We start from the raw sequence: 27,629 nt of genomic DNA, 5'->3' as shown, positions 1-27,629 counted from the left end.
CTGTCAATAACAAAAGCTGCTGAATAAGGGGCAGCGACGCAAGTCGTCCAGCGTTCGGAGGCGGACCCGAACCGTGGAGTCATTCCGAGGATAATTGTCAGATAAAGCTGACGAATAAATCCGTAAGCACCTTGCATCAAAGATGCAGGCATGGCCGGAGTGATCGATAACTGGATATCCGCCGATCAGACACGCAGAGTCCGATTGATAGTCCTTTGAAGCGCAGTCAACAAGACCTTACTCAATATCCATGAGGACATCGCTCATAATGTGAAGGACGTGAGAGAACTTTCGGACGCTCCATTTCCCAGAGTCCTTCAGGAGCCCTGCGTAGTCCAGTAGTATGCGCCGCGCAGATTGATAGCCTCCTTGCACTGGGATTCCGCGAAGGTACAATGTACCGCCACTACGAATGAAATTGACTGCTGCATTGTCCGAAGCAGTGAATGCATGGTTACCGCGAGGTTCCATAAAGCTGGTGAAACCTTCTCGTCCCACTTGCTGCCAGTCAACGTCGTCCAGGAGTTCCACGGAAATGCATCCGGCAGTGGTCTCTGGCGGACGTGGAGCCATGAACGTATACAGCCCCAGCACAAGCGCCGCAGTAAACAGTGCCAGCATCGAGTGGAACATGGTCTGATCTGATGCTTTGCGGTTGATCATGGCTTTGTATATTTGGGCGGCGTGGAGACACGCCCTTCGGGCGGCTGGTGTCTGAGACCATACGGCGATATCATCGAGAGCTTTCCGGGCTGGCAGAGGACCCGACCGACCCGCAGCCAGTTCGAATATTTGGATGTCCGCAGTGAGCGTCATGCACATATTGTGCCACATTACTACAGCATTCGGATTAAGTCGTTCCAGGGCCTCCCTATATTTATCAGCTATTTGCAGCTGAAGCGTTGGCAGGCATCTTGCACGGCCGTCCATAGCGTAGGTATGGCATGGCGCGAACGGGTAGTTGGCTCGGTTGGATAATAGGCGGTGGTAAGCCTCACAGAGCCGAAGTTGAACCATTGCCAACACCCCGTGCATGCACAGACCGTCGACTGAGTTATCCAGCGCTGGAAGATCGACATTTTCTGATGGAGCAACCACAGTCGGCATCAAAATTCGCTTGCCAATGCGAATAAGCTGCATCCAATGCATGGCATTTTTCGCGTCAAAGATTGTTCCGTCACACGGTAAAATAAACTGTATTGCATCTGGTACGATTATGGGGCTCGTTGATAAGAAGGATGAGTACCAGGAGTCGAGTAGCAGAAGTCCGATGATTAGTCTGTATAGCGAGTCAGCAGGAGCCGGGCTTTTTTCCACAGTTGAGATACGCACCGCTTCACAGACTCCACTTTACTCCACGCTTTCCATCTTGCATCAACATCGGGAATTGCCTCATAGAGACTCATGTCGAGAATTTGTCCTTCCGTTGCAGCGAATAACCCATGTCTTTGCGCAGTCTGATGGCTGTTGGCATTTATCGCTTTCATATAATGAGACAGATGAGGATTAGACCTACACTCATAAGGTTGATATACAGCATTTGGCTTTTAGCAATGTGCTCCTTTTCCTGTGGACAAATCAGCACGGTTCAACCGGCTCAGTGGTGGAGACTCTACCCCGGTCATTGCAGCCAAATTGAGGAAAAGAAAAGCCGCGGCAAAGGTAGACACAGTACCGACAGGGTTCTCACTTCCTGCTGCGCATTTGGCCAACTCTTCGGTGATTCTGTCAAGGACCAACTAGCAAACACAAGAACTCAGCAATATCACTTGACGATCAGTAGTTGGGACTTACGTTGAAATTCTTGGAGACAAACGATGTTGTTCCTTTTGTACCCAGAATGATCATACCAATCATACACATGACATAGAGCACGGGTGAGCGAGTCCTTTTTGCAGAGAATGTAGGGATATGCACGAACGGTGCTAGCGGCTGGAAATTGCGAAAGTACAAGTCGAGTGCCATGTCCAGGATTTCAGCTGGAGGAAAGGCTTGCGGAGAGCCAAAAGTCGCCTCAGACATGCGTGGAGCGTTCGAAGCATCATTTGACGTGCTGCGTCGAGCCTGGCCAAAGGTGGCCAGAAGATTCTGCCTGCATTCCTCATCCAGCCCATACCTCAAATCCCCTGATAGGCCAGGCGGACTATTGAAAGATTGCCCTGAATACACTCCAAGGATATTGTCCAGTGAACAGGTGGCTACATCCCGCCACAACGTATTCATCAGGCGTCCGGTGTTGTCTGTCGGGGTGAGCCAGTACCGCTGTACTCTGGCAAATCTCTCACTGGGAATGTTGCTCGGAGATTGGATGCTTGGGTTCTCAACCGAATGACCATTCTGCCGCGCTCTAGGCGAGGCTGGTGCCTGATCATCCGCGAAACCAACACTGGCGTCGCGCATGAGGTCTATCGGACTAGGATTTGAGGTGGTGTCGCCCCGGGGTTCCAGCCAGAATTGAAGGATGTCATTCGGCACTGGACCGAATACGGGCGCTCTGTACGGGGACGGTTCGGTTGCGGTGACATCGCCCCACCCGAGATAGGCCTGCTGGTGATCCATCACCATGGGGTTGAGCTGGGTTTGAGTCCGAGCCTGATGAGCAGATATGTCCGCCAGGCAGTCAAGAGACGATGACGGAAGCCCGTCCGGTGTTGTAAGGGAGATTTCGCGCGGTATAAACGGCACGATCTGTGCCTGCTGCGCGTCTACCGGGTTGACGCTCGGTATGAATTGGCCGTTGCCGTTGACACGGGAGTGCTGTTGATCGTACGCTTGAGTAGACGAAGTATGATGCTGGTCAGTCTTCACCACCCCGTTGGTCGCGCTCGACGACGCTGTATTGTGGCCTTTTGCATGGCGACTTAAGACATCACTGTAGTGGGGGTATTAGCATCTTCAATGTCCTTGATCAAGTACTACCTTATATAAGGCTTGGATCGGACACGTGCATGACCCACCTTCGAGAGAATCGTTTGTGGCAGACATTACATTCGTAAGGCTTCTCCTTGGTGTCTGTACACAGAGCCATTAGAATCGATTGATTGCCTCAGTTCTGATAGATCTACTGACGAGACCGTTCGTGACGTTTAAAATGTTCCGTCTTCTTGAAGCGACGGTCACAGATGTTACACTTCTTCAAAACCATGATGGTTCTCGCGGGGGCCGCGAGGGGGATAAATAAGGATGGACTTGGAGGCCTAAGAGGTAATGCTACATTATCGAAAACTGATGAAGGTGGGAAGTTGCAGGGAATTGGCAGCAGGAAACTTTCCGAGTGAAACCAACATCTCCGAAGTTTGGCCAGTCCGTGACCTAAGGATCCTTCAGGTGCCTTAAGATCCTTAGGTAATGGCCGACAGTGAGGGGGATTGCGCTGTGATTTGTTGCATTGTCCCGTTCTGATCGCCTTATGACCGATCCGGTTAGTTGCTGTTGCTGTTTTTCGTCCGCTGGTGCTTGAATCTGGTAATTTGGTCGAACTGCAGTATTCTTGATGTTGACTTTTGTGCATTCCTCTCTCAGTCAAGGGATCGACCCTCATCAATTGCTGTCATATTATTCTTTCCCACACTGAGGATTGATGTCATGCGTTGTTGCTGTTCTTCTTCCATCTCGGAGAACACCCGAATGCGGAAAAGGAACTAGGTATCTCGTTGGCGCTGATTCCTGCCCCATGGGGTATTTTGGTCCTCGTACCTTAGGATCGACCCAGAACTCGCAATCATGCCGACGACCAACCATCGAATTCGTTAGTACTGACATAGCTTCGGGAGCCTAACAATTATGCTCCCATGCGTCGTTATGATTTGGCGTTCCGGAAAATTCTAATCAGTGGTGAGGCACGGTGGGGTCGCTTGTTGAACGGCAGTCGTGGAGACTTCAGTTCCCGTACATCGACCCTGACTGACTTTCACCAACGATAATCGTATCGTTTCCATACCAGTTGCTGACAAGTTGCACATATTCTGATTGAAGGTGGAAATATGGACTCTCGAATCTCCGAAGTCATAGCAAGTAAAACTGTCCTTGTCAGTGGGCGCTTGCTCTATCTGGATGTCTCATTTGCAGTGTCCCGTGCGAGTTATCTGCCACCTTCTTTTGGCGCACAGGACGAGTATCTAGCCTTCGTGGTAGCTGAATTGGATGACTGAATTATCAGATTTTAGCTTCGCCGCAAATCCATCAAGCTGGTCGGTTTAGCAGAGCTTCCGGTAATTCAGAGCAGGCGTGAAAGGCGTTCTGCATGCAGAGCAATATGACTTTATCTAGCCTGACAAAGGTGACGAAGTGCTACCGTCAGCGACCCAACATGATTCTGTCAAATGTGAACTATCAAGTTCTCGAACAGGAAGAAACCTGTGATGGGGAGCCCATGACCTTGGAGCGAAACTGCCCATGGTGGAAAATTAGCTGCACTGGTGGATAATTTGTGAGTAACCTGCTGCTGTCTCTCTTACTTGCGTGGGAACAATGTCCTTTTGAATTCTCTTGAAGGGAAAGGACCGAACCAACTAGAGGTATGTCCATGTGTCAGTTATACTATACACGAATGTGGGGCTACATTAACACAGTTGCTAAAGCTTGCCCCACGCTGAGATCGATATGTGGAGGATCTGATACAGATTGCTCGGCTGCTATTATTGATGGAAATCTAGACAGTCGGTTGATCAAACTGATATAAGTCGGGATTCATAGTCTCTAAAAGACTGGCCATCTGCGGTATTTCGAGTTCTCCATACTCATGGTGATTCGATGGACGCTTGACAACCAGCCAATATGAAAGAATCCTGCTTATAAGCGATTGCATTTTCATCTTCTCTATCTCAAGAAGAAGAAGAATTTCTCTCCAGACTTAAAGATAATTGGCATCTTCCTTGTACTGAGTTCCTTTCTATTGTTTACGGAAAGCAGTAGTTCGACTGCAGCCTGGGAGCCTCAGGCCGGCAAGCCCCCAGCCGAGATATCAGGGTCTTCTGCCGATGCGGATCCCGAGTCGGAAGTGAGCTTACAGACATTACAAGGTCATTACGGATCCGACATCTTTCGTAAAGTAGGCAAAGCAGTGTTTCAACTGACAAAATCGACTGTTCTCTTTCTGAAAGGAACCTCTGCTTAGGCTTCATTTGCATCCAATGAAATTTAAAGAGGAAACAATCGCTCCCATAGCTCCAGTTTAAGAGCTCGTGGCCCCGCAGATTGATGAACCCTTTCCCACATTCGGAGAATAGGTACTCCCATTGATACCTGTAAATTATCGTTGCCAGCAGTACGCAGTCGGTACGATCGGAGTGAGACCGGCTTCGGAAGGCGGCAAAATAGTACGAAGTACGGAGGCGTGCACCAAAAGTTTTGACCCACGCTAGTAAGCTTGGCTGTATCCGGCTGACGCAGCCCCATAGTAATTTGTATGGCAACGCGTCTAGAAGGAAAAATATTCAAATGAATCTATTGATAATAGTAATGAAGCTGTTCAAATGTCTTCCCAGCCTAGATCTAGATCTTGACGTCTAGATAGCTGTCCCTTAAGCCGTCTTCCTGACTGATTACGCTTAGGCCTATCTCGCCCCTCTTGATATTCATTCCCTCCTTGCAGCTTGATAACCTCTTGGATATGGCGAATAAGGCGTTGAATCCATTGCTGAATCTTCTCCTGAGGAAGCTCATTCCATGCCTTTATCCAGATAGCTTTGCCAGTCTTCTTATCTCGAGGGGCTCCGCGTATAGTGGTCTGTCTCTTTAGAAATGGCCAGCATGGCTCAATAGCATTCAAATCAGGCGAATTCCCTGGCCAATCTAGGAGCCGTTGAACCATATGGATATCATATACACGCTGTTGACTATGGTGGATATGAGCTGGGGCCTTATCTTCAAGGATAATAGTATTAGGTCGATCTTTCTGGCATTCCTTTGCAAAAGGAATGAGCTTTGGAATCAAAACTTCCTAGTAGAGAGAGGTTCTAGATTAGTATATAAATCACTAAGATTAGAAGAACCTCAGAGGGAACTTACCTTTTGATATCTCCACCAATCTATTCCACCTTTTGTTACCTTCTGAATATATTTACCATTCTTCTCATTCCACTTCCAAGTAGGCTTACGCCCCCCAATTCCGCGGAGATGAAGGCGATTCATAGTAGTATTTATCTCCCATTCAGCACAGTAGATAGGCTCAAGCTCCTGGTTCAAGGCTTCAATTTCTATCTCAGCCTGCTTCTTCTGTTGTGAAGTCTCTGGCTCCCAGATATGGATAGGGCCCTTTTTATCATAAGAGAAACACGCCCAAACCATGAAATCAGATGCACCTTTCTAATGCCTCTGTACACATGTTAAATCATACCGATCTTTAACTGTTCGCCATACACGTATAGATCCACGCTGGTGACCTAGAACTACCGCAGTTTCATCCGTCCAGATGACATTCTTCCAATCGTCGAGGGTCCAGTGTTGGTGATCCAGGCAGAATTTGAGTCGTTTGGCCTTAGCAGCTTTGGTCAGTCCAGGCTTCCAGGAAGGCTTTGCAATGACAAATCTATTTTGCTTAAGAATCTGTAAAACAGAGGAGTGTGATATACCAGCCTCATAAGCTAGAATTTCTGATGATTTCTCCCTTCCATTGTGGTCCTTGGATACAGATTCAATGATGGCTTTCTCCTTCTCAGGTGTTATCTCCTTAGGCCGGCCAGATTGTTTAGCATCCTCAGCATATTCCATTCGAACGCGTTCGCATCTTCCAGGGCTGAATCCACGTTCTTTTGCACGTTGTATCATCTTCCGAATAGATCGAGGGGGGACCTCTAGATTAGTAGCAATATCCTGGATGTCAATACCCCAGGCTACTAGCCCGAGAATCTGAATGCGCAATTCAATTGGATGGAACCCGTTTTTAGGCATGGTAAATGGTAACGAAGGGATGCTAACCAGCAAGAATTAAGCAATTTGATGAAAATAGTGAGTTTGGATAGTATCAAACAGTTAAACGCTAGAATGTAAACAAAGATTTCTCCTTCCGGACGCGTTGCCATACAAATTACTATGGGGCTGCGTCAGCCGGATACAGCCAAGCTTACTAGCGTGGGTCAAAACTTTTGGTGCACGCCTCCGTACTACTGCCATACTACTAGTAGTCTAGTACTGACAGGCGGATAATCGCTTTGGCGGCAGGTTTGGCGTCATCTGCTAGCCGACGCCTTACTCTTTCTCTATGTCTGTTCTCCAATAGAAGCTCCATAATCCTCAGGTAATCATCTAATAATATGCGTACGGAACATACCGATCAGCTTCCCCAGCTGCCCCAGAGCCGGCGGCGTTTCTTTTTCGTCGTCGGCTTCTGTTCTTCCCGTCTTTTCTCTTATTTCTCTCCCCTCCCTTCCTTTAAGTTCTATCCTTTCCTCGGTTTGACTCATTGAATTGAGCCAACTGATTCAGGTCCGACCATGTCGCGACCTCTTCCTGCGGTGTTCCGCCCATCTTGGGGCGGCGGAATTTCTCAGTCTCCGCCAACAAGAGAGCCATCGATAAAGTATGCGCGTCGGCTCAGGAAGCCATCAAGGACATGAAGGGTTCGTCTACTGTGCTGTGCGGTGGTTTTGGTTTCTCCGGTGTCGCCAATACCCTGATCAATGCTGTGCGTGATCGTCCCGATATCAAGGATTTGACTGTCGTCTCCAACAATGCTGGAATGCCTGGTGCTGGTTTGGGTAGGTTATTTGCCATCAGGTGAAGCAATTTGCTAGGGAAACGATGGCGCTGACATTCTCAGGCCAACTCCTCGAGTCTGGCCAGATTACCAAAATGATTGCTTCGTTCATCGGTGAAAACAAGGTCTTTGAAAAGATGTACCTGAACGGCGACCTCGCTCTGGAACTTACCCCTCAAGGCACTATTGCTGAGAAGTGTGCGGCTGGTGCAGCTGGTGTCCCTGCTTTCTACACTCCTGCGGCTTATGGAACAATTGGTAGGCTTTTGCTCTATGCGGCGGGTCCAAGGACATAGCTGACGATAACAGTGCAAACTGGTGAACTCCCCGTCCGTTACAACAAAGATGGTACGGTCAAGGAATACTCGAAACCCAAGGAAGTCCGGCAGTTCAACGGCAAGAACTATCTCCTGGAGGAATCCATTTTCGGCGACTACGCTTTGATCCGTGTCCACAAGGCCGACAAGCTCGGTAACTGCCAGTTCCGCAAGGCCATGAACAACTTCAACGAGGCCATGGCTAAGAACGCCAAGTACACTATCGTTGAGGCCGATCACATTGTCGAGGTTGGCGAGCTGTCTCCCGAGGAAATCCACCTGCAAGGCATCTACGTCAACAAGGTCATCCAGAGCACGGAAAAGACCATGATTGAGAAGCTCACCTTCGCCAAGGATCCTAGCGAGATGCTCCAGGCTGGTATGCATGCTTCTAACATCCTGATTCTATAGCTCCCTGCTGACTGCTCCAGGATCCGGCGAAGCTACCGCTCGTCGCGAACGCATCGTCAAGCGTGCCGCCAAGGAATTGAAGGACGGCATGTACGTCAACCTCGGTATCGGTATCCCCCTGATCGCCCCCGCATACCTCCCCGAAGGCGTCGAAGTCGTCCTCCAGGCCGAAAACGGCATCCTGGGTCTGGGCCCCTACCCCAAGCCCGGCGAAGAGGATCCCGATCTGATCAACCCGGGCAAAGAAACCGTCACCCTGAGCTCTGGCGCCTCCGTCTTCGGCTCCCACGAGAGTTTCGGTATGATCCGCGCTGGCCGCATCGATCTCACCATGCTCGGCGCCCTGCAGGTCAGCCAGTACGGTGACCTGGCGAACTTCATGCTCCCCGGTAAGGTCAAGGGTGTCGGCGGCGCCATGGACCTCGTTGCCAACCCCGAGAAGACCAAGGTGGTTGTGACCATGGAACACACCGATAAGAAGGGCAACCCTAAGATCCTTCCCCAGTGCACCTTCCCCCTCACCGGCCCTCGCTGTGTCTGGAAGATCATCACTGATCTGGCCGTCTTCGATGTCAGCCCAACCGAAGGTCTGACCCTGGCCGAGACCGCCGAGGGCGTGACTGTCGAGGAGATCCGTAGCAAGACTGCGGCTCCGTTCAAGGTCGCTGAGAACCTGGGAACGTTTTAAATGATGTATGCACGATTTCATTACCTGTAATCTAGAATTTATATCCATAGAGTTGAATGTCAGGATGCCTGTCTCATCTAGTGCATGTGTAGTATGACCCAGTGTCAGAAGATAACGGCGCATGGAAGTATATAGAGTGGTACATATGACCACAAGTGCGGAGATTCCATCAAATACCAGTAGACTAAAAAGGTGTCCGGACGTTGTCCTTCTTCCATATCCACAAGATATCCAACTTTTTGCTCCGAAGCGAACCAACTGGACCTCATCTTAGATAGTAAATGCATGGACTGATATCAATAGCTTCAACAATATCATACTATTCGGGTATATGAAGCGAGGAATTCGATTTGGGCCGCCGTAACAAGGCCGCTGACCTGAATGGAATTTTGATCAGGACTTTAAGCGGTGTAAATGCGCAGCATACTGAACTGCTTTTGCGTCACCTCGGAGGCTGACATGAACATCTCTGCGGCTGAACGAAGGCTTCAGTGATAGTTAGCTGTGAGTTTCTTTCGTCATTTCACCACTGGGATACTTGTGCTTCTGGCATCAGTGAGACGCCATGCAGTATCATCTGGTATCTCTTCAGTGCCAGTGTCTATGAAGAACCGGTCCCACCCAACTTTCGGCCTTCGGATTGCTGATCCACGTACTGATAATAGATTCCTCGGCTATCGGACAGTCCTTTGAAGCCGGGACGCCCGTGTTCAAAAAGATAGCCTGTTATGCTGCCAAATTGATGAAATAGCCCCTAGCTCTCACATGTATCTCTGCCACACTCTAGGTCCCGAGCATGGGGATCGTAGGCTGTATCCATGCTTATTCTGACCCCCTCCCCCTCCTGTACCGAGTGGTGCGAACGGGCTTGGTTCAAGCGTTGGATCGAAAAAAGCTGGTATACCACTTGATCGCTGACAGATATAGTGCATAACGGCAGTATCTTGTTAAAGCCATGTCTGTTGGTGCTTCAGCCGAGAGGGCCCATTCGTCTTCGGCAGGGATGGAGGCTGTTGTTGGTGCATTTGCTTTCTTTCAGGAGCTTGGATCTCAACAATAACCAAAGGATCAACTGGCTTATACCATTTCAGAATCTCCAATCCATCCTGCTTTGCTTGTTTCATGTCGCTCCACACCCGCAACAGAAAATTATGGACCCGTTTTCCATCGATCCGCTTTCCATCAATAGCGGATCTCAGATATCGCTAGGGGTGTTACTGAACCATGATGACGCCCAGGTCTTTCCCAATTCCCCTACCCCGGTTGTGGCCTGTCCGCACCGTCAACTATGCTGTGCGCTCCCGATGTGCTAGCTGCCTGCCGTATAATTGCTCGGAGGGATGCCACAAAGCATGACTGAGGGTGTCGCACTATTTGATACTCTTGCACTTCAACCCGGCAGCACCATCAGGAAATCGATTAGTGACTTCATTGCGCTGTGTCTGTTCGGTGGTCTCTTATCCAAAGCCACCCAAAGGGCATTTCCTTGCTATCTTAGGGCTGCTTCCTCGGGCTCGGTCATCCTTCATTGAAAGCTGCCTTTGTTGCAGAACCTGGGGAACGATATAGGCTGTCTTCTAACCCACTTCCAGTTTTTCTCTATGGAAGCCCTTGATGGTGGAAATGTCAGTGCAAGCATTTCGAGACTCGCAGGGTAGGAAGTCAAGGGTCGACTTACAAACAGCTGGGAATTGCTTCACATCGCAAGCAGGTGATTTTCAATCAGGTCGTCGAGGTAGACGGAGTCGAGAGAATCGTAGCTATGCTTGGATATATGTCCAAGATGAAGTCGAACGGGTCAACTTAGGAGATAGCATAGTAAACTCAACAAGAGCCAATGAAGACGAAAGACAGAAGAAGTGAAATGCTGCGGGAAAGAGTAAAGACAGTATTACTGTACGATACCGAATGGCATCACATTTACTGAAAGGTTGAGTTGTGAATGAACCCTTAGGAGAAAGAGAAAGAAGTATACTGGTGAAGGAATGAAATCAAGCATTCAGGAGAAAGATTCACTTTTAGATGAATGCCCATTCCGACGAGCAACTTCGGCTTACTTATGTCCATGATTCATCCCGGATAGATCTGGACACGTTGAGAAGGGGAATGGGCCTTTTGCGCATGGGAATGGAAGACCTGCAATGTCAACCAGGGTCTCTGCATGCTCAAACAGGAAGATATGAAGCTATCCGAGACAGTTTTTGCATTATCTTTCGGGAAGCCGCCAAACCAACAGGGTAGATCTTAGGAGAAGATGCTTTATGCTGTCATGTAGGTATTCTGCGAGAACCGCTTGCATCAAGGAATATTAGTAGTCACTAGTTGTTTGTCATGCAGCTGCTCAATGCCTATCAGCAGGCATCTTCGTTGTCGCCCAAGTCTGGAGGAATCACGAAGAAGGCAACTTGAGGTTTTCCATGTCAGACAAGCGAGACAGTGATGAGGATCACGTTTATTGATATCATTCTTCAAAAGAGGTATCGATACAACCATCCCAGAACAAAGTGATGGCCTTTCTGCTCTTCAATACCATCAGGGAGCTATGTGTAGGAGAAAACACAGGGGCCAAGGGCCAAGCGTTTTTCTTGTCCCTGGTCTGGCGCCAATTGAAGCATGTATTTCTTAGCGCGTTCACCATGTACTTGATCCGATTGGATGGAATTGAACCGCTTGCCCAACCGGTCAGTAGGACCGGCAGAAAATGGTACGTATCTAAAGGATGTATCCACTCCAAGCATATCAGCCATAAACATCACCTCCCGAGGCAGATACACGACTACTCAGCCCAAAGAGGTGGGTAGTAAGCCATCTAAGACTGTGAGGCGAATCACCAGCTGAGAAACGTAATTTGATGCGTAAGGAAAAGGCAGAGAAGCTTCTCAGCTCGATCCCTGGTATCAAAATGGTCAAATTGACCCAATCAAATGAGTGAGCCTCAAGGCCCAGTACTACGGCTTCCCGATGGTGTTGATGCTCAAAAGCCACTTGACCTCTTAAGTCTCTTCTATACTGAAGGAGCTTGGAATACGATTGCAAGAAACACCAACACCTACGCCGAGATCAGCGCGTCTCGCTTTCCGACCAGGCTCGACCTTGGGCCTCTACGGATGCGAATGAGATAAAAGTGTTTTTTTCGGGGCACTCATCTATATGGGAATCCGGAAGGAACAAGCCACTGAGGGGTATTGGCGCACAGAGAAAGATGCGCACCTTGGCCCGCTGCATCCAGTACGTCAATATATGAGTCTTACGCGATTCCAGCAGCTCAAGCGATACTTACAAGTATGACCGCATATGCCGAACCCTTCGGACAATGAGTCTCGAGGTGAGACCGAGGGAGCCGAATGCGATATCAAAGCTCTGTGGGGGAAGCTTGAGCCGCTGATTTCCAGATTTCCGGTCCGCCTTCAGAGAGATATCGCCAGCGCTCAAAGAACATCTCGATTGATCAGTCAATCATACCACGCTCTGGACGATCAAATCACACGTACAAAATGCAGGGCCATACGCGATACGTCGATATTGCGGATCAGCTTCGCACAAGCTATGAAGCCCCTCATCAGCCTTGTGCTTGGTGGCCACTTTTCTTATGGGTTATTTATGCAGCTGTGTCAATGCCTGGCAAATCAGCAGTATACATGCACAGCAGTCAAAACAAAGGAAACACACGCAGCTTCAATTCCGACAGCAGCTTTTCCAGGCTTTATTCCAATGTCGAAGGGTGCCAACATACCAGCCCAAGCCCAAGGCTGCACGTGCCCAGGTAGCCGATTGGATAGCTCTCTTGAGCATGAGGTGGAGCGGACAGGCAAGCAGATAGGGTGTACTTGGTGTCTCCATATAAACTATATGCGGCAGCGAAAACCCGTCTGTCTACCGATATTGCGGCCTAGCCTCATTCAGTGGAATTGTAAGGCCTGCAAGGTGCCTCTCTGCCCGCCTCATTCAAGAAGTACTTGGTGGGAAGATTTCCATAGCTGGGTTGAGTAAAAGTTGAGTTGAATCTTGTCATGGTCAATTCGGCTCCATGGTTCATTGTCCCGAAAGGCTTAGCCCAATACGACGATGGCAAGTATTGCCGATTCGACAGGACTCGTGGAAGTCAGCATCAAGGGTTCTCGTTTTCAGCCCAATCCTCTATCCTCTCATTTCCGATGGAATCAATTTCAAAAGAGGGAGCAGTTTGGTGGAGTGCACTGCACCCCTGTCACTCCGCAGGTCGTATTGTGCAACTGTAGCTCAGGTCCTGTCAACCGTGAGCATTGCATCAAAGTCGACTGCGATTGCAAACTCTCCGATTACAGTCAAGATGCTTACAGCTTAAATCGCATCATCCATCAGTAGCCGACCGTGGGATAAGACGTTCTCGGCCGCTTGAATGTCAGTTTCATCTGAATATGAACCAACCCCTGTCCAAGGTTACATCACAAAAGTACTGTACATCCTCCCTGCTTCTTCAAGGGCATGGCATGATTTCTGCAGTACCACATCGGAGTCGCCCCTCGTCACATATGAAGAACTTGCACTTCAAACCGGCAACCTGAAGCGATTGACATTTACCAGCATCAATGTCGAGAACTCAGCCAGCCTCCTCGCTCCGGCATGACGCCTCAAGCTGCCGCTCCGCAGCAACCTCACTTCGAACCAAGCTAGCCATATGAACAGCAGAACAATCTCGCTAGAATCTGATGTCCAGACCATACTATGTCTCAGCCACGGCGGGGGACTGAAATATCCTTGCTCGAGACAGCTGAACAGCAGCTGAAGAAACATCCCCAACTCCCGATGCCTCCGCCCTGTGCAATGAACAACCTATAAATACGGCTCGATCGCTCGCAATTATGACTTAGATCAAGTCACTACAGCACAGCAACAGGCTACCTTCGTCATGCAGACCAAACCCCTTCCGTTGAAAGCCATCTGGCATCTCGTTCTTCCGCTGCTGGCTGCCTCGGCCACAGCAGCCCCATACCAAACCCGCATACTCGACACTGGGACGACCTTTGGCTCTCCAGACCCCTACGGCCCCTGGTCCTTGACTCCCTCCTTTGCCAACAAACCCGGTCCAGACCTGGGCTACATCAAAACCAGCAACACCGGCACCGGCAAGGTGGAAGTCCACCTCGCCTCCAGGGCCTCCAACTACCAGACCCGCACGCTGGAGCTTGGCACGACTTTCTGGCCCGAAGACAATGGCGTCTGGCAGCTGATCGACGCCGACGGTGATGGCCGGGATGACCTCGTCTACATCAAGACCCGGAACACAGGCACCGGCCGAGTGGAAGTGCACATTGCCTCGGCGGCGTCCAACTTCCAGACCCGCATCAAGGAAGTCGGCACGACTTTCTTGCCTGAAGATGATGGGACCTGGCAGATGGCCGACTTTGACGGCGATGGTATCCTCGACCTGATCTACATCAAAACCCGGAATACCGGAACTGGGCGGGTCGAGGTGCATGTCGCCTCTGGTGCATCGAACTACCAGACTCGCGTCCAGGAAGTCGGCACGACCTTCTACCCCGAGGACAATGGCGTGTGGCAAATGATTGATTTCGATCGAGATAGGAAGCTGGACCTGGTGTATATCAAGACCAGGAACACGGGGACCGGCCGCGTGGAGGTCCATGTCGCGTCTGGGGCGTCGACATATCAGACCCGTGTCCAGGAGGTCGGCACCACGTTCTATCCTGAGGACAATGGGTTCTGGCAGATGATTGATTTCAATAAGGATGGGGTGCTGGATTTGGCGTACGTCAAGACGCAGAATACAGGGACCGGACGGATTGAGGTTCACGTTGCAACTGGCAGAAATTGAGCACTGTATCTAGGTACCGACATCCTCTACATCGATCATCAACTCGTCTCTCAAGCACCACCAATCAAACTCGAATTCGCATTCATACATGTAAACTAAACTCTTGTACATGTGCCTATCAAGAAACAGCGCTCGGACGCCTGCCCTTCCCTCCTTCACAACCGCAATCCCCACCCAGCTCCGACCCTAAGCCTTCTACGCCTTTGGCGCAAACACTGCAAGCCACCGTCCTGTAATCTACCTATACGCCGCGTAGTCGCTCCGTGAGCGCTAGATGGAATTGTATTCGTGGATAGTTCTGCACATCAATCTTAGATCGGGTGTCATATGCAGGATGAGTTGGCATGGCCTGGCATGGCGGGGTGTCCAGAACAGATATCCTCAACAATCCTCTGTACTCATGGGCATCAACATCAAGCATCGCCACAAACATAGTATCCAAGTGAATATCTTCTGATACTGCAAAATGTCTACCACAGCAACATCAACATCGACCTCAACCTCAACCTCAACAAAAACCACCCTCCTCACCCCCGCATCCTCTCCGTCTCCAAATCCCCTCCCACTCCATCGCCAAAACCCCGTCCCATCCATCACCCTCATCCCCAACCACGGCGTTGACGGCGACTGCCACGCAGGGCAAACCACCCAGCACCGCGTCCAGGCGCAGCCGCAGCGCACCCCCAATCTCAGACAGGTCCATCTCGTCCCCGTCGAGACAATCCGCGAGCTCTCGGGGAGACTTTCCGCTGCTGCTGGTGCAGCGAACACAAAGCCACTCTCGGCCGGCGAGATCGGTGAGAATATCACCACTGAGGGGGTGGAGTTATCGACGCTCCCGCTGGGGACGGAGGTTCGTTTCCTTGGTGAGGACGGTAAAGAGGAGGCTGTTGTGGTGTTGACGGGTGTTCGGGAGCCGGGGCCGGGGATGGATAAGTGTCGGGCTGGACTGAGGGATGTGTGTGTGGTAAGGGATGGGAGTCGGGCTGTCAAAAGGTTGGCTGGAGTGATGGGGACGGTTAAGAAGGGGGGCGTGCTCAGGCTGGGGATGGAAATTAGGATTGTTAAGCCGGCGGGTGGCAGTGTGCGGCCGTTGCCTGTTGTGTAAAGTGAGCAGGGATGCTGGGGCTGGTTCTGTGTGGTGTCTCTTACTTGAGCTTGCTTTGTATTTTGTCATATTCCGTTTCCTAATGCGTATGTGCGTCGAGGTGGACTTGACGTAGGATTACCCTAGTGTAGAGTGTGTGTCACTCGGCACTCCTGTAGCATCTCTGATGGCACACGTAACACGTTCTCAACTGAAATCTACCAGAGGAATTGTCGCTGGAAAGCTATCGAGGGCGCTTCACTCCAAAGGCTTGGTCCGGGGGGAGTACCGGCGTGCAAGGACTGCGTATCTTCTACGCGGGTAGACTCCAACGACGACGGTATATACATGTATCCCATTGCTGTTGAAGGCTTTCTCGACTCATTGGATGAATCGTAGCCGTTCCCCCATGCGACACGCTGGTTCATGTCCTTACCGTGGACCGCTTGAGTGGATTCCAGTCCCAGTTCGCATGCGCTTGTAGCTTGCTCATAAGGAGGTACGGGTTGTAGCTCTGTTTGCTGTCTCTCCGACGCTGGACCATTTTCGTCAGCGTCGACTTCCGATCGCGCAGGAGCATCGGTGCGTCTCGACGGCGAGGTCACAGCAAGGCCAGCCACTCTTGTTTCTGCCGAACAATCTTGCTGCCACTTTCGAAGATCACGAGCCGTGCGCAATGGGTATCGTCTCCAATATTGTGCATCGTTCTTCCCGGAACGCAGAAAGGGTGACTGGCCCCGTTCAAGAGCAGTCGATAACTGCTCGTCGTTCATATGAGCCAGCAATCTCAACAGTGTCTGTTCCGTCTCATGCAGGCGATGTTCGAGCGCTTCAATATAGCCCTTTGCGGGTCCTCTGGCTTGGTGAGACTTGTACATCTACTCAAGGACCGAAACAAACCGTTTGAGCTGCTCAGGCCAGTCACACTGCCGATGAGATTGGAGGCATTGAGTGCATATCGGCCTTGGCAGTCAGTGAGCCTGCCTTGAAATTATTAGGACAACTTACTTGTTGCCGCTGCACTTCAGTTCGTCAGCGAAGGTGATACCAATGAACGAAGGTTCACTCACTTTCTGCTTCCGGGACCGGCACGAATTACAGGCAACTGTGATCCGAGATGGTCTGGAGCCTTTGCTGCTTTTACTGGTAGACATGTTCACAATAGTCTATATCTACTGATTTTGTGGTCTATTGATGAAACCGGTCTCTTGACTGAATGTATGATGCCCTCCCGCCTAATCGGGACAAGTGCGGGATTATCTACAGGCTAAAGGTTTAACCGACGGTTTCTCTCCACCAACAACAGCAGCCGGTAGCCCAGCACTATGGAAACGTCACCTTCTCTGGGAAATGTAACTGCAAGGATGAAACTTCAGGCGCATCACGCTCATATCTTTCGACTGAGAGCTACCCTGTCTATCTGAAGGCATGGCATCGGTATATATAGAGGGTGCAGGCCTGTTGGCTCCTCAGCACTCTCATCGCTACAAACATATCCACGGAAGAAAATAAAAGCAAAATGGCATCTACAGTTCCAACTACCTACCGTGTTGCGTCCATTCCAGGTGATGGTATTGGGCCAGAAGTCGTTGAAGCGACGATCCAGGTCGTTAAGAAGCTCTGCCAAAAGTTACAAACATTCGACATAGACTTCACTCACATCCCATGGGGCACGCAATACTACAAGGCACACGGTCGGTATGTATCAGAAGACTGTCTGGACACACTGCGACAGTTTGATGCAGTACTATTCGGCGCTGTAGGCGCTCCAGGTATGATTGTCCTGAGTGATCGACTCTGGCCAACCAGCAACTGACCTGGTTAGATGTTTTTGACCACATCTCTCTTTGGGGTCTTTTGTTAGCAATCCGAGGACCTTTGCAGTTGTACGCCAATGTCCGCCCGGTACGCACCTTCCCTGGCACAAAATGTCCGCTTAATACCGCGACAAATGGCATCGACTGGGTTCTCGTACGCGAAAACTCAGAGGGCGAATATTCCGGCCAGGGCGGGCGCAGTCACGTCGGCCAGCCGTGGGAAGCTGCGACGGAGGTTGCCATATTCACACGGGTTGGAGTCGAGAGGATCATGAGATTTGCATTCGAAACAGCACGCTCAAGACCTCGTCGTCACTTGACAGTCGTCACTAAAAGCAACTCGATGCGCAACGGCATGGTCTTGTGGGATCAAGTGGCTGCAGAGGTCGCCAGGGAATTTCCAGATGTCACCTGGGACAAGATGCTAGTGGATGCTATGACGACTCGCATGGTGGGCAAACCCGACTCCCTGGACACTATCGTCGGTACCAACCTGCACATGGATATTCTGTCAGACTTGGCTGCAGCGCTGGCAGGATCAATTGGAGTCGCTCCCTCTAGCAATTTAGACCCAACAAGGAAGAATCCGTCCTTGTTTGAGCCCGTGCATGGAAGCGCTTTCGACATCACGGGCAAGGGAGTAGCCAATCCTGTAGCCACGTTCTGGTCGGCCGCAGAGATGCTTGCTTGGCTAGGCGAGAAGGACGCTGCAAAGCAGTTGATGGGATGCGTTGAACGGGTGTGCGCTGCTGGAGTCCTGACTCCGGATCTTGGAGGGACCGCAAATACTCAAGGGGTTGTAGAAGCGGTATGCGCAGAGATTGAGCGCTTGGTTCTGCGACAATGATTGGTTTTATTAAGATATAGAATGATTGACTTTGCATCTTTCTTTTCGATAAAAGTTCACCGATGCATACGCTCGACCACGGCTCATTGGCAGTAGCTCTAGTCACCCGCATCACGCGCCTAGTTTACTTGATCTCCCCAGAGCAGCTGAAATCTCCCCTTTCTTTTCTTCCCATCGCAATGATTCCATGGTCTTCCATTTCATTGTCGTAGTTTTGCCGTTCACGTTGTCGGCTGCTAGCGGTTGGCGGCGGGTATCTTTTCCGAACGACGTCAACCTCCGACGATAAACGGCATTTACGGCATTCTTTTCCCCTGGGACCATCGGATTCTTCACAATAGCCGTTGTATGACCGCTCTCTCTCATTCGGATTGGCCATTGAAGCTGGCCCACGGTATCGCAATGTGTTCATCTCTACCGTGATGGGTCAAATAGCAGCTCTCCGCCGCTGCATAAATACCGTTCGTTATGCTGAGGTCCGGACTAGGATAGACTGACCCTTCAACTCTATACAGCAGATCTACCTTCACCATGGCTCCAGCCCAGATAGACGAGGGTCTCCGACAGACTGCCATTACAAGTGAGGCAACCTATGTCAAGTCTGTCGCCAAGTCAACATCATCTCGATTCTCCTTCTTGTCCGTACCGCCCGTCGATGAGCCGTTCACACTTCAAGCCGAATATCTCAGTGACAGTCACCCTGACAAAGTCAATCTAGGCATCGGCGTGTATCGCACGGAGGATGGTGATCCTTGGCCCCTGAGCGTGGTGGAACAGGCCGAGGTGCAGCTCTTCCATGCGAACAACGTCGCCAGACACGAGTACCTGACCATCCAGGGCGACCTCAAGTTTCTAGCTCTAGCACGCGACCTGGTCTTTGGGTTTGGAAAGTCCCCAAGTAACGAGGAGGCCGCGGCGCAAGGCCGGATCGCCTCGATTCAAACGATCTCGGGGACAGGCGCAAACAGATTAGGCGCGGATTTTCTCGCGCGCACCATCAAGCCTTCCTGTGTTTGGATTCCGGATCCCACCTGGGCCAACCACTACACCATTTGGGAGCTCGTCGGTGTTGAGGTCCGGACATATCCGTACTACGACCACAAAGGCAAATGCTTCGATTATGAGCGCACAACGCGGCTGCTCTCCGCTCAAGCGAAGAAGGGCGATGTCGTGATCCTTCATGCCTGCGCGCATAATCCCACCGGCGCTGATCCCAGCAAGGAGCAGTGGCGTAAACTCGCCGTGCTCTGCCAGCAAAAAGGTCTGGTGCCGTTCTTTGACCTGGCGTACCAGGGGTTTGCATCAGGGAGCCTCGACGAAGACGCATGGGCCATCAGGCACTTCATGAACTGCAAGCCCGAACTGGAGTTCTGTGTTGCGCAGTCGTTTTCGAAGAACTTCGGTCTCTATGGGCAGCGCACTGGCGCACTGCATGTGGTCACGAGTTCGAGCTCGGGGACGTTGCCGCAGGTTGTGTTGGCCAATCTCTCTCATCTTGTTCGTGGAGAGTACTCCATGGCTCCCCGAGGCGGATCCGAGATTGTACGGACCGTCCTCAGCGATGAGGGTTTGAGACAGCAATGGTATGAAGACTTGAAGCACATGAGCGGGCGGATCAAGCAGATGCGCCAGGCATTATATGACGAGTTGATCCGACTGGGCACACCAGGCACTTGGAATCATGTTCTAGAACAGGTAGGCCTCATTTCGTCCTGAGATCATGTTTGAATAATTTGCTGACAATATTAGATTGGCATGTTTACGTACACCGGCTTGACAGAGACTCAAGTGCTCGCAATTCGACGACGACACCACATCTACATGATGAAATCAGGACGTATCTCCATGGCTGGCTGTAAGTATCCTCTCCCTTGCTAGAATCCTTCACAACACTGACGGTCTCAATAGTGAACTGGAAAAACGTCCGCTACGTCGCCCAAGCGATTGATGATATTGTACGAACCGTGGCATGACCTTTCCTCCATTTTTGATGGCTAATGGCTATCTTCATCTTGATACCTGTATATATGTAATTCTGGCGGTATATATACTTTGACCTTCGGCAAGATAGAACAATGTGCTCAATTCCAAGTCATGCATGTCTCTGAAGCTATTCCCAGTCCTCCGCGTCAAGCTCCCCAACGAATGAGGAGTTATGTAGTAACTTCACTGACTCGATTATTCAGAGTCGGTCTCTCAAAACTGTAACTTGATGATGCCACTCGTCACAGCATTCACTATCTACGACGTACTGACGACGCAACCTTTTCCCCTCCACCTTTCCCCACAGACCTTTTCAACCTCCATAGATTATCATACTCAAGGGTCCCCCTTACGCGAACAGTTGATACTCCCGGGTTTAAGTTAGAATACACAGGAGACTTCAACCGCAGGAATAAGTCTAGGAAATCGTGATCTATCACACGAAACTTCATCCATGAAGAATGGCCTCGCTCTTAAGCGCTGCTGTTGACGACTCGGTCGACACAGAGGATTCCAGTGAGAAGCATGCACAGTTATCCGACCTAACATCTTTTCTTTCTATAGCCGCCAGGCGGGGCTATAGAAACATGGATGACCTCGAAGAGCATGGAGCAAGTTTGGACAAGCTGGAAGGAATATCCGGGGGATATACCCGCTGAAATCGCTGAGTACCTTGAGGAAGACGGAACTGCAGGTAAACACCTTAGCTGTGAAGTAATAACAGTGACTTATAACTAACTATCATTTATCATTGAAGCATACAGAGAAGTAATAGCCTCCATTAAAAGCCTATCCTGGATTGGCCGGTACGATGACATTACCGATGCTATTGATGACCCTGCATTCACTATCCATGATGAGGTGAATTTCATTCCCACAGGGGCAAATATCACCTATCTTGTTGATTGGTATTGCAATGAGGGCAAACTGCCAGAATACATAATATTGCATGAGATGCGTTACAATGCTTCCCTTGGCTATCGAATAACTTCTTTTCTCTGTCTTTCCAGCCGAAATCAACATTGCCGAGCTCCGTCACCAACAATCCTCAAACACACACCATACAGTCATTATACCCTCTCAGAAGGCCTCAGTGCCTGCCTCAAGCCGTGCGATGAAATTCTGTTGCTTTTCTTCCTGCTTTTGTGATCGATGACCCTTTGTTTTGCTTTCACTCGCTTTACTCAGATCAGTAAGCTCAGTTAATAATGTTGTGTCCCTGCTGTGTTGACCCTACTGCGCTATCATCCTTACTAGCTAGAGATGGTTGTCTGGACCCCTTTTTGGCTGAGTGGTTTGATGTATGACAATCAATAATAAAGATCCTTCACCTTTTTGCATCCTCCAAGCAAGACCTGCATGAGGCGTTTAAGAGTTGAACGATGAGTGATGACTAAGCAAGCGTTGATGGGGGAGCAAGAAACTAAACTGGCGAGGAAGAGCAGTCAACCTTTGCTTGTTCATCAACCGAGGGAGCATCGTAGCCTGTCCTGAAGTGTTGATCCAGGCAAAGCCTATGTAGGACTGGTCAAGGCACCATGTCCCCAGGATGGACTCTTCGGATCTCACCTCTGGCCCGTCGGAGATTGGTTCCCTAACAGCGCACTCGAATGAAGAGAGCCAGTTCGTTGGCAGTTCCAGCGGCGTCTTTTTCATCAATACCGTTCGACGTGCATTCTCCAAGGACTTGGATTCGTCCAAAATAAGTTTGCCTCTGCCGGAAGACACGCTTGTGGGCAGCGAAGAGTCGCATGCTGACCAGTCCCCGTTTACTGCCCGCTCTCCGTCCGTGTCTGGGCCATCCGCCTCTCTTTCTCAGTGGCAGTATGATTCAGAAATCGCTCATGAGCTCGGGAAGGCCCCGCCACTGGACATGGCCAGGGAACTCATGATGGTCTACTTCAAAGTGTGGCATCCCCTGTTCCCGTTTCTACATGGCCCCAGCTTCCTGCGGGCGATGGAGTTGCTTTACTCAGACTCGCACGGGACTGAAGGGCATACCCATGTGAATATCCCGTCTATGTCTACGGACCACCGGAACGCGTGCTGGACAACAATCTTTCAGTGCGTGTTCAACCTCGCAAGCCATCTGCGACCTGATCTGGCCCTTCCGCCGGAATCCCGAATCAAATCCCCGGGAAGCATGCATTCCTTGCTCGCTATTCTTACGCGGAGGCAGGACCTCCCGTCCTTGCAGGCTCTTCTCGCGGCGCAGCTGTACCTTGTAGCCAAGATGTCTCTTCGGACGGCGTCCACGGTAGGCGGCTGTATTCTCCGGTCTATGCTACACGCGGGTCTCCATCGATGCCCGTTTCGCTACAAAGAGCTTTCGACTCACGACCGGCAGTTGCGCCAAAGGATTTTCTGGTGCGCGTATGCTATCGACCGGTACCTGAGCCAGGCTCTGGGCTTGCCTCTCGGTATACAGGATTCGGACGTTGACGTCTGCGCTCCAGGAACCCACGAGATTCATTCGCCAGGTTTGCACAAGGTTCGGGACACAAGTGAGGGCTCGATGCCGCGTTTTGTTACAGACAGTCCCGAAAATGGCGCACAGGCGTCAAACACAGCTGCACAGATTGAGCTCACCAACCCCCAGCATCCCCCTCAACACCGACACAGCGGCACAATAGACCCCAGTGAACACGAAAAACATCAAAGAGAAATAGCGTTCATGAGCTACGTCGAATCCGGCAAATTGACCGGCCGCGCTCTGGAGCTCTTCCACAAGTCCATCCTCGTCCGCTCCGTCCGCCGCAGCTCCGTCCTCATCCTCGTCACAGACGTGCACAAATGGTGGAACAGCCTCCCCCAGCCGTCCAAGGCAGCCCGACCAGCACCAACAACTCCACATCCCCACGATCACAGGATGACGAGCCCTTCCACTTCGGCCCCTTCTTCACAGTCCTCTACCACCACCTCATCCTCCTCATCAACCGTCCCTCTCTCTCCCTCCCCCCTCAACCCCCGAGTTCAACTCCGGCCTGCAAACCTGCATCGGCGCCGCAAGAGGCATCCTCTCCGCGCTCCGCGCCCAGATCGACGCAAAGCAGGCGCTCTTTTGGCCGGGCTTTCTCTCCGCAGCCTGGATGGCAGGCCTGGTCCTCGCCTTTGCCTGCCAGCTTGAACAGTACGTCTGGTCAAAGGGGTCTGTGTAAGTTACCCTTGTAGCCTTCCAGAAGCCCTAAAAAAAAAAAAAAAAAAAAAAAAAAAAAAAAAAAAAAAAAAGAGGTTCGAGGCTGATATCGTTTGCAAGCGAAATAACCGACTGCCTCACCTTCCTCCGAGTCATGTCTGCGGACTGGGACACGGCGAAACACTGCCATCGAGCGCTGAGTCTCCTCGCCGAGAACATCCGGCAGTCGTTTACTTCTGCACAACCTCCTCGAATCTCGACCTCGAACCCGAACATCAATCCCTCCTCACGCGAGGAACCCGCAATCGCAAACCCACCCAAGAGACGGAAACTCTCCTCCTATGATCCCTCGGGTCCTCTCCCGAGCGCCAGTGCCAGTGCAGAGTCGATACCCGGCCAAGGTATAGGTTCGCTAAATGCACCCGAGTCGGGAGATGTGCCACTTGAGCTCAATACGATGGTTCCGACTACCGAGACGGATTACCTCGGCCAATCGGATTTTGACCTTAACATGGCGGATCTGCTTCAGGGAGCGAACTTTGACTATCTACTTGATATGTTCGGGCAGCAGTATCCAAGTTTTTGAAATCTACATATCGTCTGGTTTGTTTCTTGTGCTCAGACTTTTCAGACGATATGACTTGGACTGTAGATACAAGTATTACTTCATGTTACTAAAAATCCTACGATCCTGAAGAGCCAAAATCCCGTGAGGAAGTCATAAGTCTATATTACACTCGTGTCAGATAAGAAAGATACGAGAGTAGCCATGTTAATCGGGATAGGAAGAGAAAAGACGTCACAACTTCCTCCCTTTAACAGCAACTGAAAAACCCATGGTGTCCGAACAAACTTTTCCTCCGACCCGAGCACGGCTGGAAATCCAATTTGCCTTTGCCATCTGCTGAAATGAAACAAGACCGGCTCCTGCAGCAGCCATTGCCGGCTCTTAACAAGACATACAAAGCACGTGTAGCTACGGGATCCGGCAAAACAGCAAGTCCATCGCAACACAGGCACGTGACACCACCAGCAAAAAAACTTTTCGAAACAGGAGGGATATCAGGACCGGGAGGGAAAAAAAAGAAAGGGTAAAAAAAAAATTCGAAGGTAAAAAGGAAATAAGAGGAGGTGTAGGAGTAGAGGGAGATTCGTTAATTCGAGAAAAGAGAAAGGTAGGTCATCAAAATAGACGTGAATCAAAATCTCAAGAGTTGGGAGGACCAGCTCAGCATCAGATACCAAGACACGTAATCTACGACTTGTTCTCTTCCGTAGCAGTCTCAGCGGCATCCTCCTTGGGCTTGGCAGACTCAGCAGGAGCCTCGCCCTCACCCTTGTTCTTCATGTACTCGTCATAAACGCTAAGGGCCTCGTCGACCTTGGCGCGAAGGGCTTCTTCATCGTCAAGACTAGAGAAGACGTTAGCATGCGTTTGGACGAAGCTGAATTGAAAAAGAGAAAACTTACAGGCCAAGCAATTCAGTGTTGTCCATCTCCAGAAGCATACCAGTGATCTTGCCAGCCAGCTCGGGCTGCTGAGCTTGAATCTTGGGGTACAGAGCCTCACCCAGCATCTGCTTCTGCTGAGGAGGGGGGACAGCATTGAGAGTCTGGGCAGTGAGACCACCAGTGGCGGGAACCTCCTCGCGACCGGCGGCGGGAGGAGCAGCGGCGGGCTGACCGCGACCACCCTGAGGACGAGGGCCTCCCTGGACGGGGGCGCCACCACGGCCCTGTCCGTAACCGGGACCACGCATACCCTGACCCATGGGCATTCCGGGCACCTGACCGCGGCCACCAGCACCGCGTCCGAACTGTACCTGAGCCATCTGAGGGTAACCCATACCGTTAGGGATGCCACCGGGGCCCTGCATGGCGCCCATTGGAATGCCTTGGAAGTTGGGAGGAATCTGCTGGTTGGGGCCCATGCCACGTCCACCCTGCTGACCAGGGAAGGGACCGGGGTACTGGCCGGGACGTCCGCCAGGGATGCCCATCACCATACCGGGCTGCGGAGCGAAAGGCATGCCACCGCGCTGGCCAGCGGGGATGAAGCCCTGCTGACCAGGACCGTAGAAGACAGCAGGCTGCATGTACTGCACTTAGAGTTAGCAACTGCGTTCCATTCTAGGAGCGAGCGTTCAATAACGCGAAAACCAGGGATACATACCGGCTGGGGCATACCAGCGGCAGCGGCGGCCTGCTGCTGACGGATGGTGTTGCGAGCCTGGATGCTAGCCTCGAGCTGGCTTCTGCGGACATCCTTGCGCTGGGCCAGAGCCACATACAGAGGCTTGCCGTTGACCATTCTCTGGTTCATCTCGGTGACGGCCTTGGAGGCCTCATCGGGGCTGCTGAAGCAGACGAAACCGAAACCCTTGCTCTTTCCAAGAATCTTCTTCTCGGTCTTCTTGGGTTCCTCCTCGGACTCCTTGGGCTTCTCCTCGGTCTTCTCCTCACCCTCCGTCTCGTTCTCCTTGTTCGACTCCTTCTCCTTCTCGGACTCGGAGGACTCACCGGCGGTGACGGTGTCACGCATGACCTTGGCGGAAGTGATGGTGCCGAAGGGGCTGAAGAGGTCGCGCAGCTTCTCGTCATCAACATCATCAGTGAGGTTCTTCACATAGAGGTTGACACCCTGGTACTTGGAGGCCTTTTCCAAGCGAGCGGCCTCGTACTGCTTGCGCAGCTCCTCCTCACGCTCGTGCTTCTTCTGGGCACGGCCAACATAGAGCTTCTGGCCCTTGATCTCCTTGTCGTTCATCTCATCGACGGCGGCCTGCGCGCTGTCGTGGGTGGCGAAGTTGACGAAACCGAAACCACGGCTCTTGCCCTCCTGGTCGCGGCTCAGAGTGGCGGAGGTGATATCACCGAACTTCTCGAACATCTTGCGGAATTCCTCATCGGTGACTTCCTGGTCAACGTTCTTGATGTAGACGTTGGTGAAGTTGGCCTTCATCTCCTCGAACTTGCTCTGACGGTCCTTCTTGGAGATGTGGTGGCCGACGAAGACCTTCTTGTCGTTCAGCAGCATGCCGTTGACATGCTTGATCGCGTTGTTGGCGGCCTCGGCGGTCTCGTAGTGGACGAAACCATATCCTTTGGAGTTACCAAACTCATCCTGGGCGACCTTGCAGCTCAGAATGTTTCCGAAGGCGGCAAAGGTGTCGTGGAGAGCCTTGTTATCGATCGCAGCGTCCAGGTTCTTGATGAAGACGTTGCCCTGGCCAGTCTTGCGCAGAGCGGGGTCACGCTGGGACCACATGATACGGCAGGGCTTGCCCTTGATCAGAGTGTAGTTCAGATCCTCGAGGGCGCGCTCGCCATCGGCAGTGTTGTTGTAGTTAACGTAGGCATATCCGAGAGAGCGTCTGGTAACGGCGTCACGGCAGACACGGATGGAGGCAACCTGGCCAATGGAGGAAAAGAGCTCGTAGAGCATAGCCTCGGTGACGGAGGGATCGAGTTCACCGACATAGAGGGAAGCAGAATGGGGCTGGTTGGCGCTGGGAGTAGCAGAGGGAGAGGCGCTCTCAACAGCGGTAACCTCAGGAGCGCTGGTGGCAGCGGGGTTGGTGGCCTCGGGGTGCCGTTGACAGTGTTGTCAGCGGCGGGGGTGGTAGAGACTTCGGCAGACATTTTGATTTTCTTTTTTTCTGAAGCAAATAAAGAGTAGACTGTTAGCGAGCAGTAACACTAGGATGTGATCAGAGCCAGAAGTTTGAAGAAGGAGACGAAGGATGACGGAGGCGAAAAGCTTGGAAGCTCTGGGCCTCGGCCTGAACCAATCAATCGACGATGACAGTACCAACGTCCTGCAAGATCTGAG

The 27,629-nt window shown here is 51.4% G+C and overlaps 10 protein-coding genes across 10 annotated transcripts; 7 read left to right on the top strand and 3 right to left on the bottom strand.

Annotated features, from left to right (window-relative positions):
- Positions 1-237: 237 nt before the first annotated feature.
- P174DRAFT_378063 (FTFMHR domain-containing protein) lies at positions 238-3,145 on the bottom strand (the record flags this gene model as incomplete). Its single annotated transcript, XM_024822796.1, has 7 exons — positions 238-1,279; positions 1,333-1,457; positions 1,517-1,567; positions 1,617-1,739; positions 1,795-2,872; positions 2,958-3,012; positions 3,070-3,145. The coding sequence occupies 7 exons, from the start codon at positions 3,143-3,145 to the stop codon at positions 238-240; spliced, it is 2,550 nt and encodes an 849-aa protein (XP_024678146.1).
- Positions 3,146-7,032: 3,887 nt separating this feature from the next.
- On the top strand, positions 7,033-9,183 carry P174DRAFT_515628 (3-oxoacid CoA-transferase; the record flags this gene model as incomplete). Its single annotated transcript, XM_024832206.1, has 5 exons — positions 7,033-7,088; positions 7,426-7,697; positions 7,760-7,954; positions 8,006-8,392; positions 8,445-9,183. 5 exons carry the CDS (start codon positions 7,033-7,035, stop codon positions 9,110-9,112), a joined length of 1,578 nt encoding a protein of 525 aa, XP_024678145.1. The 3' UTR covers positions 9,113-9,183.
- Positions 9,184-12,159: 2,976 nt separating this feature from the next.
- P174DRAFT_300531 (uncharacterized protein) lies at positions 12,160-13,551 on the top strand. Its single transcript, XM_024821622.1, has one exon. It carries the CDS (start codon positions 12,407-12,409, stop codon positions 13,100-13,102), a length of 696 nt encoding a protein of 231 aa, XP_024678144.1. The 5' UTR covers positions 12,160-12,406; the 3' UTR covers positions 13,103-13,551.
- A 449-nt stretch (positions 13,552-14,000) lies between these two features.
- P174DRAFT_378652 (FG-GAP repeat domain-containing protein) lies at positions 14,001-14,927 on the top strand (the record flags this gene model as incomplete). Its single annotated transcript, XM_024822849.1, has 1 exon — positions 14,001-14,927. The coding sequence occupies one exon, from the start codon at positions 14,001-14,003 to the stop codon at positions 14,925-14,927; it is 927 nt and encodes a 308-aa protein (XP_024678143.1).
- A 574-nt stretch (positions 14,928-15,501) lies between these two features.
- P174DRAFT_347437 (MOSC domain-containing protein) lies at positions 15,502-15,999 on the top strand (the record flags this gene model as incomplete). The annotated part of the gene is made up of 1 exon (XM_024821720.1): positions 15,502-15,999. A coding segment is annotated over one exon (498 nt), but the record flags the coding sequence as incomplete, so codon positions are not given.
- A 134-nt stretch (positions 16,000-16,133) lies between these two features.
- On the bottom strand, positions 16,134-17,102 carry P174DRAFT_300697 (uncharacterized protein). The gene is made up of 2 exons (XM_024821623.1): positions 17,085-17,102; positions 16,134-16,977 (listed from the first exon to the last, which is right to left on the bottom strand). The coding sequence occupies exon 2, from the start codon at positions 16,890-16,892 to the stop codon at positions 16,233-16,235; it is 660 nt and encodes a 219-aa protein (XP_024678141.1). The 5' UTR covers positions 16,893-16,977; positions 17,085-17,102; the 3' UTR covers positions 16,134-16,232.
- Positions 17,103-17,533: 431 nt separating this feature from the next.
- Positions 17,534-18,678, top strand: P174DRAFT_378254 (isocitrate/isopropylmalate dehydrogenase family protein; the record flags this gene model as incomplete). Its single annotated transcript, XM_024822817.1, has 2 exons — positions 17,534-17,786; positions 17,840-18,678. The coding sequence occupies 2 exons, from the start codon at positions 17,534-17,536 to the stop codon at positions 18,676-18,678; spliced, it is 1,092 nt and encodes a 363-aa protein (XP_024678140.1).
- Positions 18,679-19,209: 531 nt separating this feature from the next.
- On the top strand, positions 19,210-20,651 carry P174DRAFT_434928 (putative aspartate aminotransferase; the record flags this gene model as incomplete). The annotated part of the gene is made up of 3 exons (XM_024825902.1): positions 19,210-20,373; positions 20,428-20,533; positions 20,587-20,651. The coding sequence occupies 3 exons, from the start codon at positions 19,210-19,212 to the stop codon at positions 20,649-20,651; spliced, it is 1,335 nt and encodes a 444-aa protein (XP_024678139.1).
- A 1,559-nt stretch (positions 20,652-22,210) lies between these two features.
- P174DRAFT_454580 (transcription factor domain-containing protein) lies at positions 22,211-24,453 on the top strand (the record flags this gene model as incomplete). The annotated part of the gene is made up of 3 exons (XM_024829246.1): positions 22,211-23,478; positions 23,567-23,815; positions 23,918-24,453. 3 exons carry the CDS (start codon positions 22,211-22,213, stop codon positions 24,381-24,383), a joined length of 1,983 nt encoding a protein of 660 aa, XP_024678138.1. The 3' UTR covers positions 24,384-24,453.
- Positions 24,454-25,052: 599 nt separating this feature from the next.
- On the bottom strand, positions 25,053-27,439 carry pab1 (polyadenylate-binding protein; the record flags this gene model as incomplete). Its single annotated transcript, XM_024830332.1, has 4 exons — positions 25,053-25,209; positions 25,268-25,896; positions 25,971-27,347; positions 27,398-27,439. The coding sequence occupies 4 exons, from the start codon at positions 27,437-27,439 to the stop codon at positions 25,053-25,055; spliced, it is 2,205 nt and encodes a 734-aa protein (XP_024678137.1).
- Positions 27,440-27,629: the final 190 nt, after the last annotated feature.

This window comes from Aspergillus novofumigatus (genome assembly GCF_002847465.1).
Source record: "Aspergillus novofumigatus IBT 16806 chromosome Unknown P174scaffold_9, whole genome shotgun sequence".
Classification (NCBI taxonomy): Eukaryota; Fungi; Ascomycota; class Eurotiomycetes; order Eurotiales; family Aspergillaceae; genus Aspergillus; species Aspergillus novofumigatus.
The sequence above is the reverse complement of the archived record's forward strand: the minus strand, read 5'-3'. Positions and strand labels throughout refer to the sequence as shown.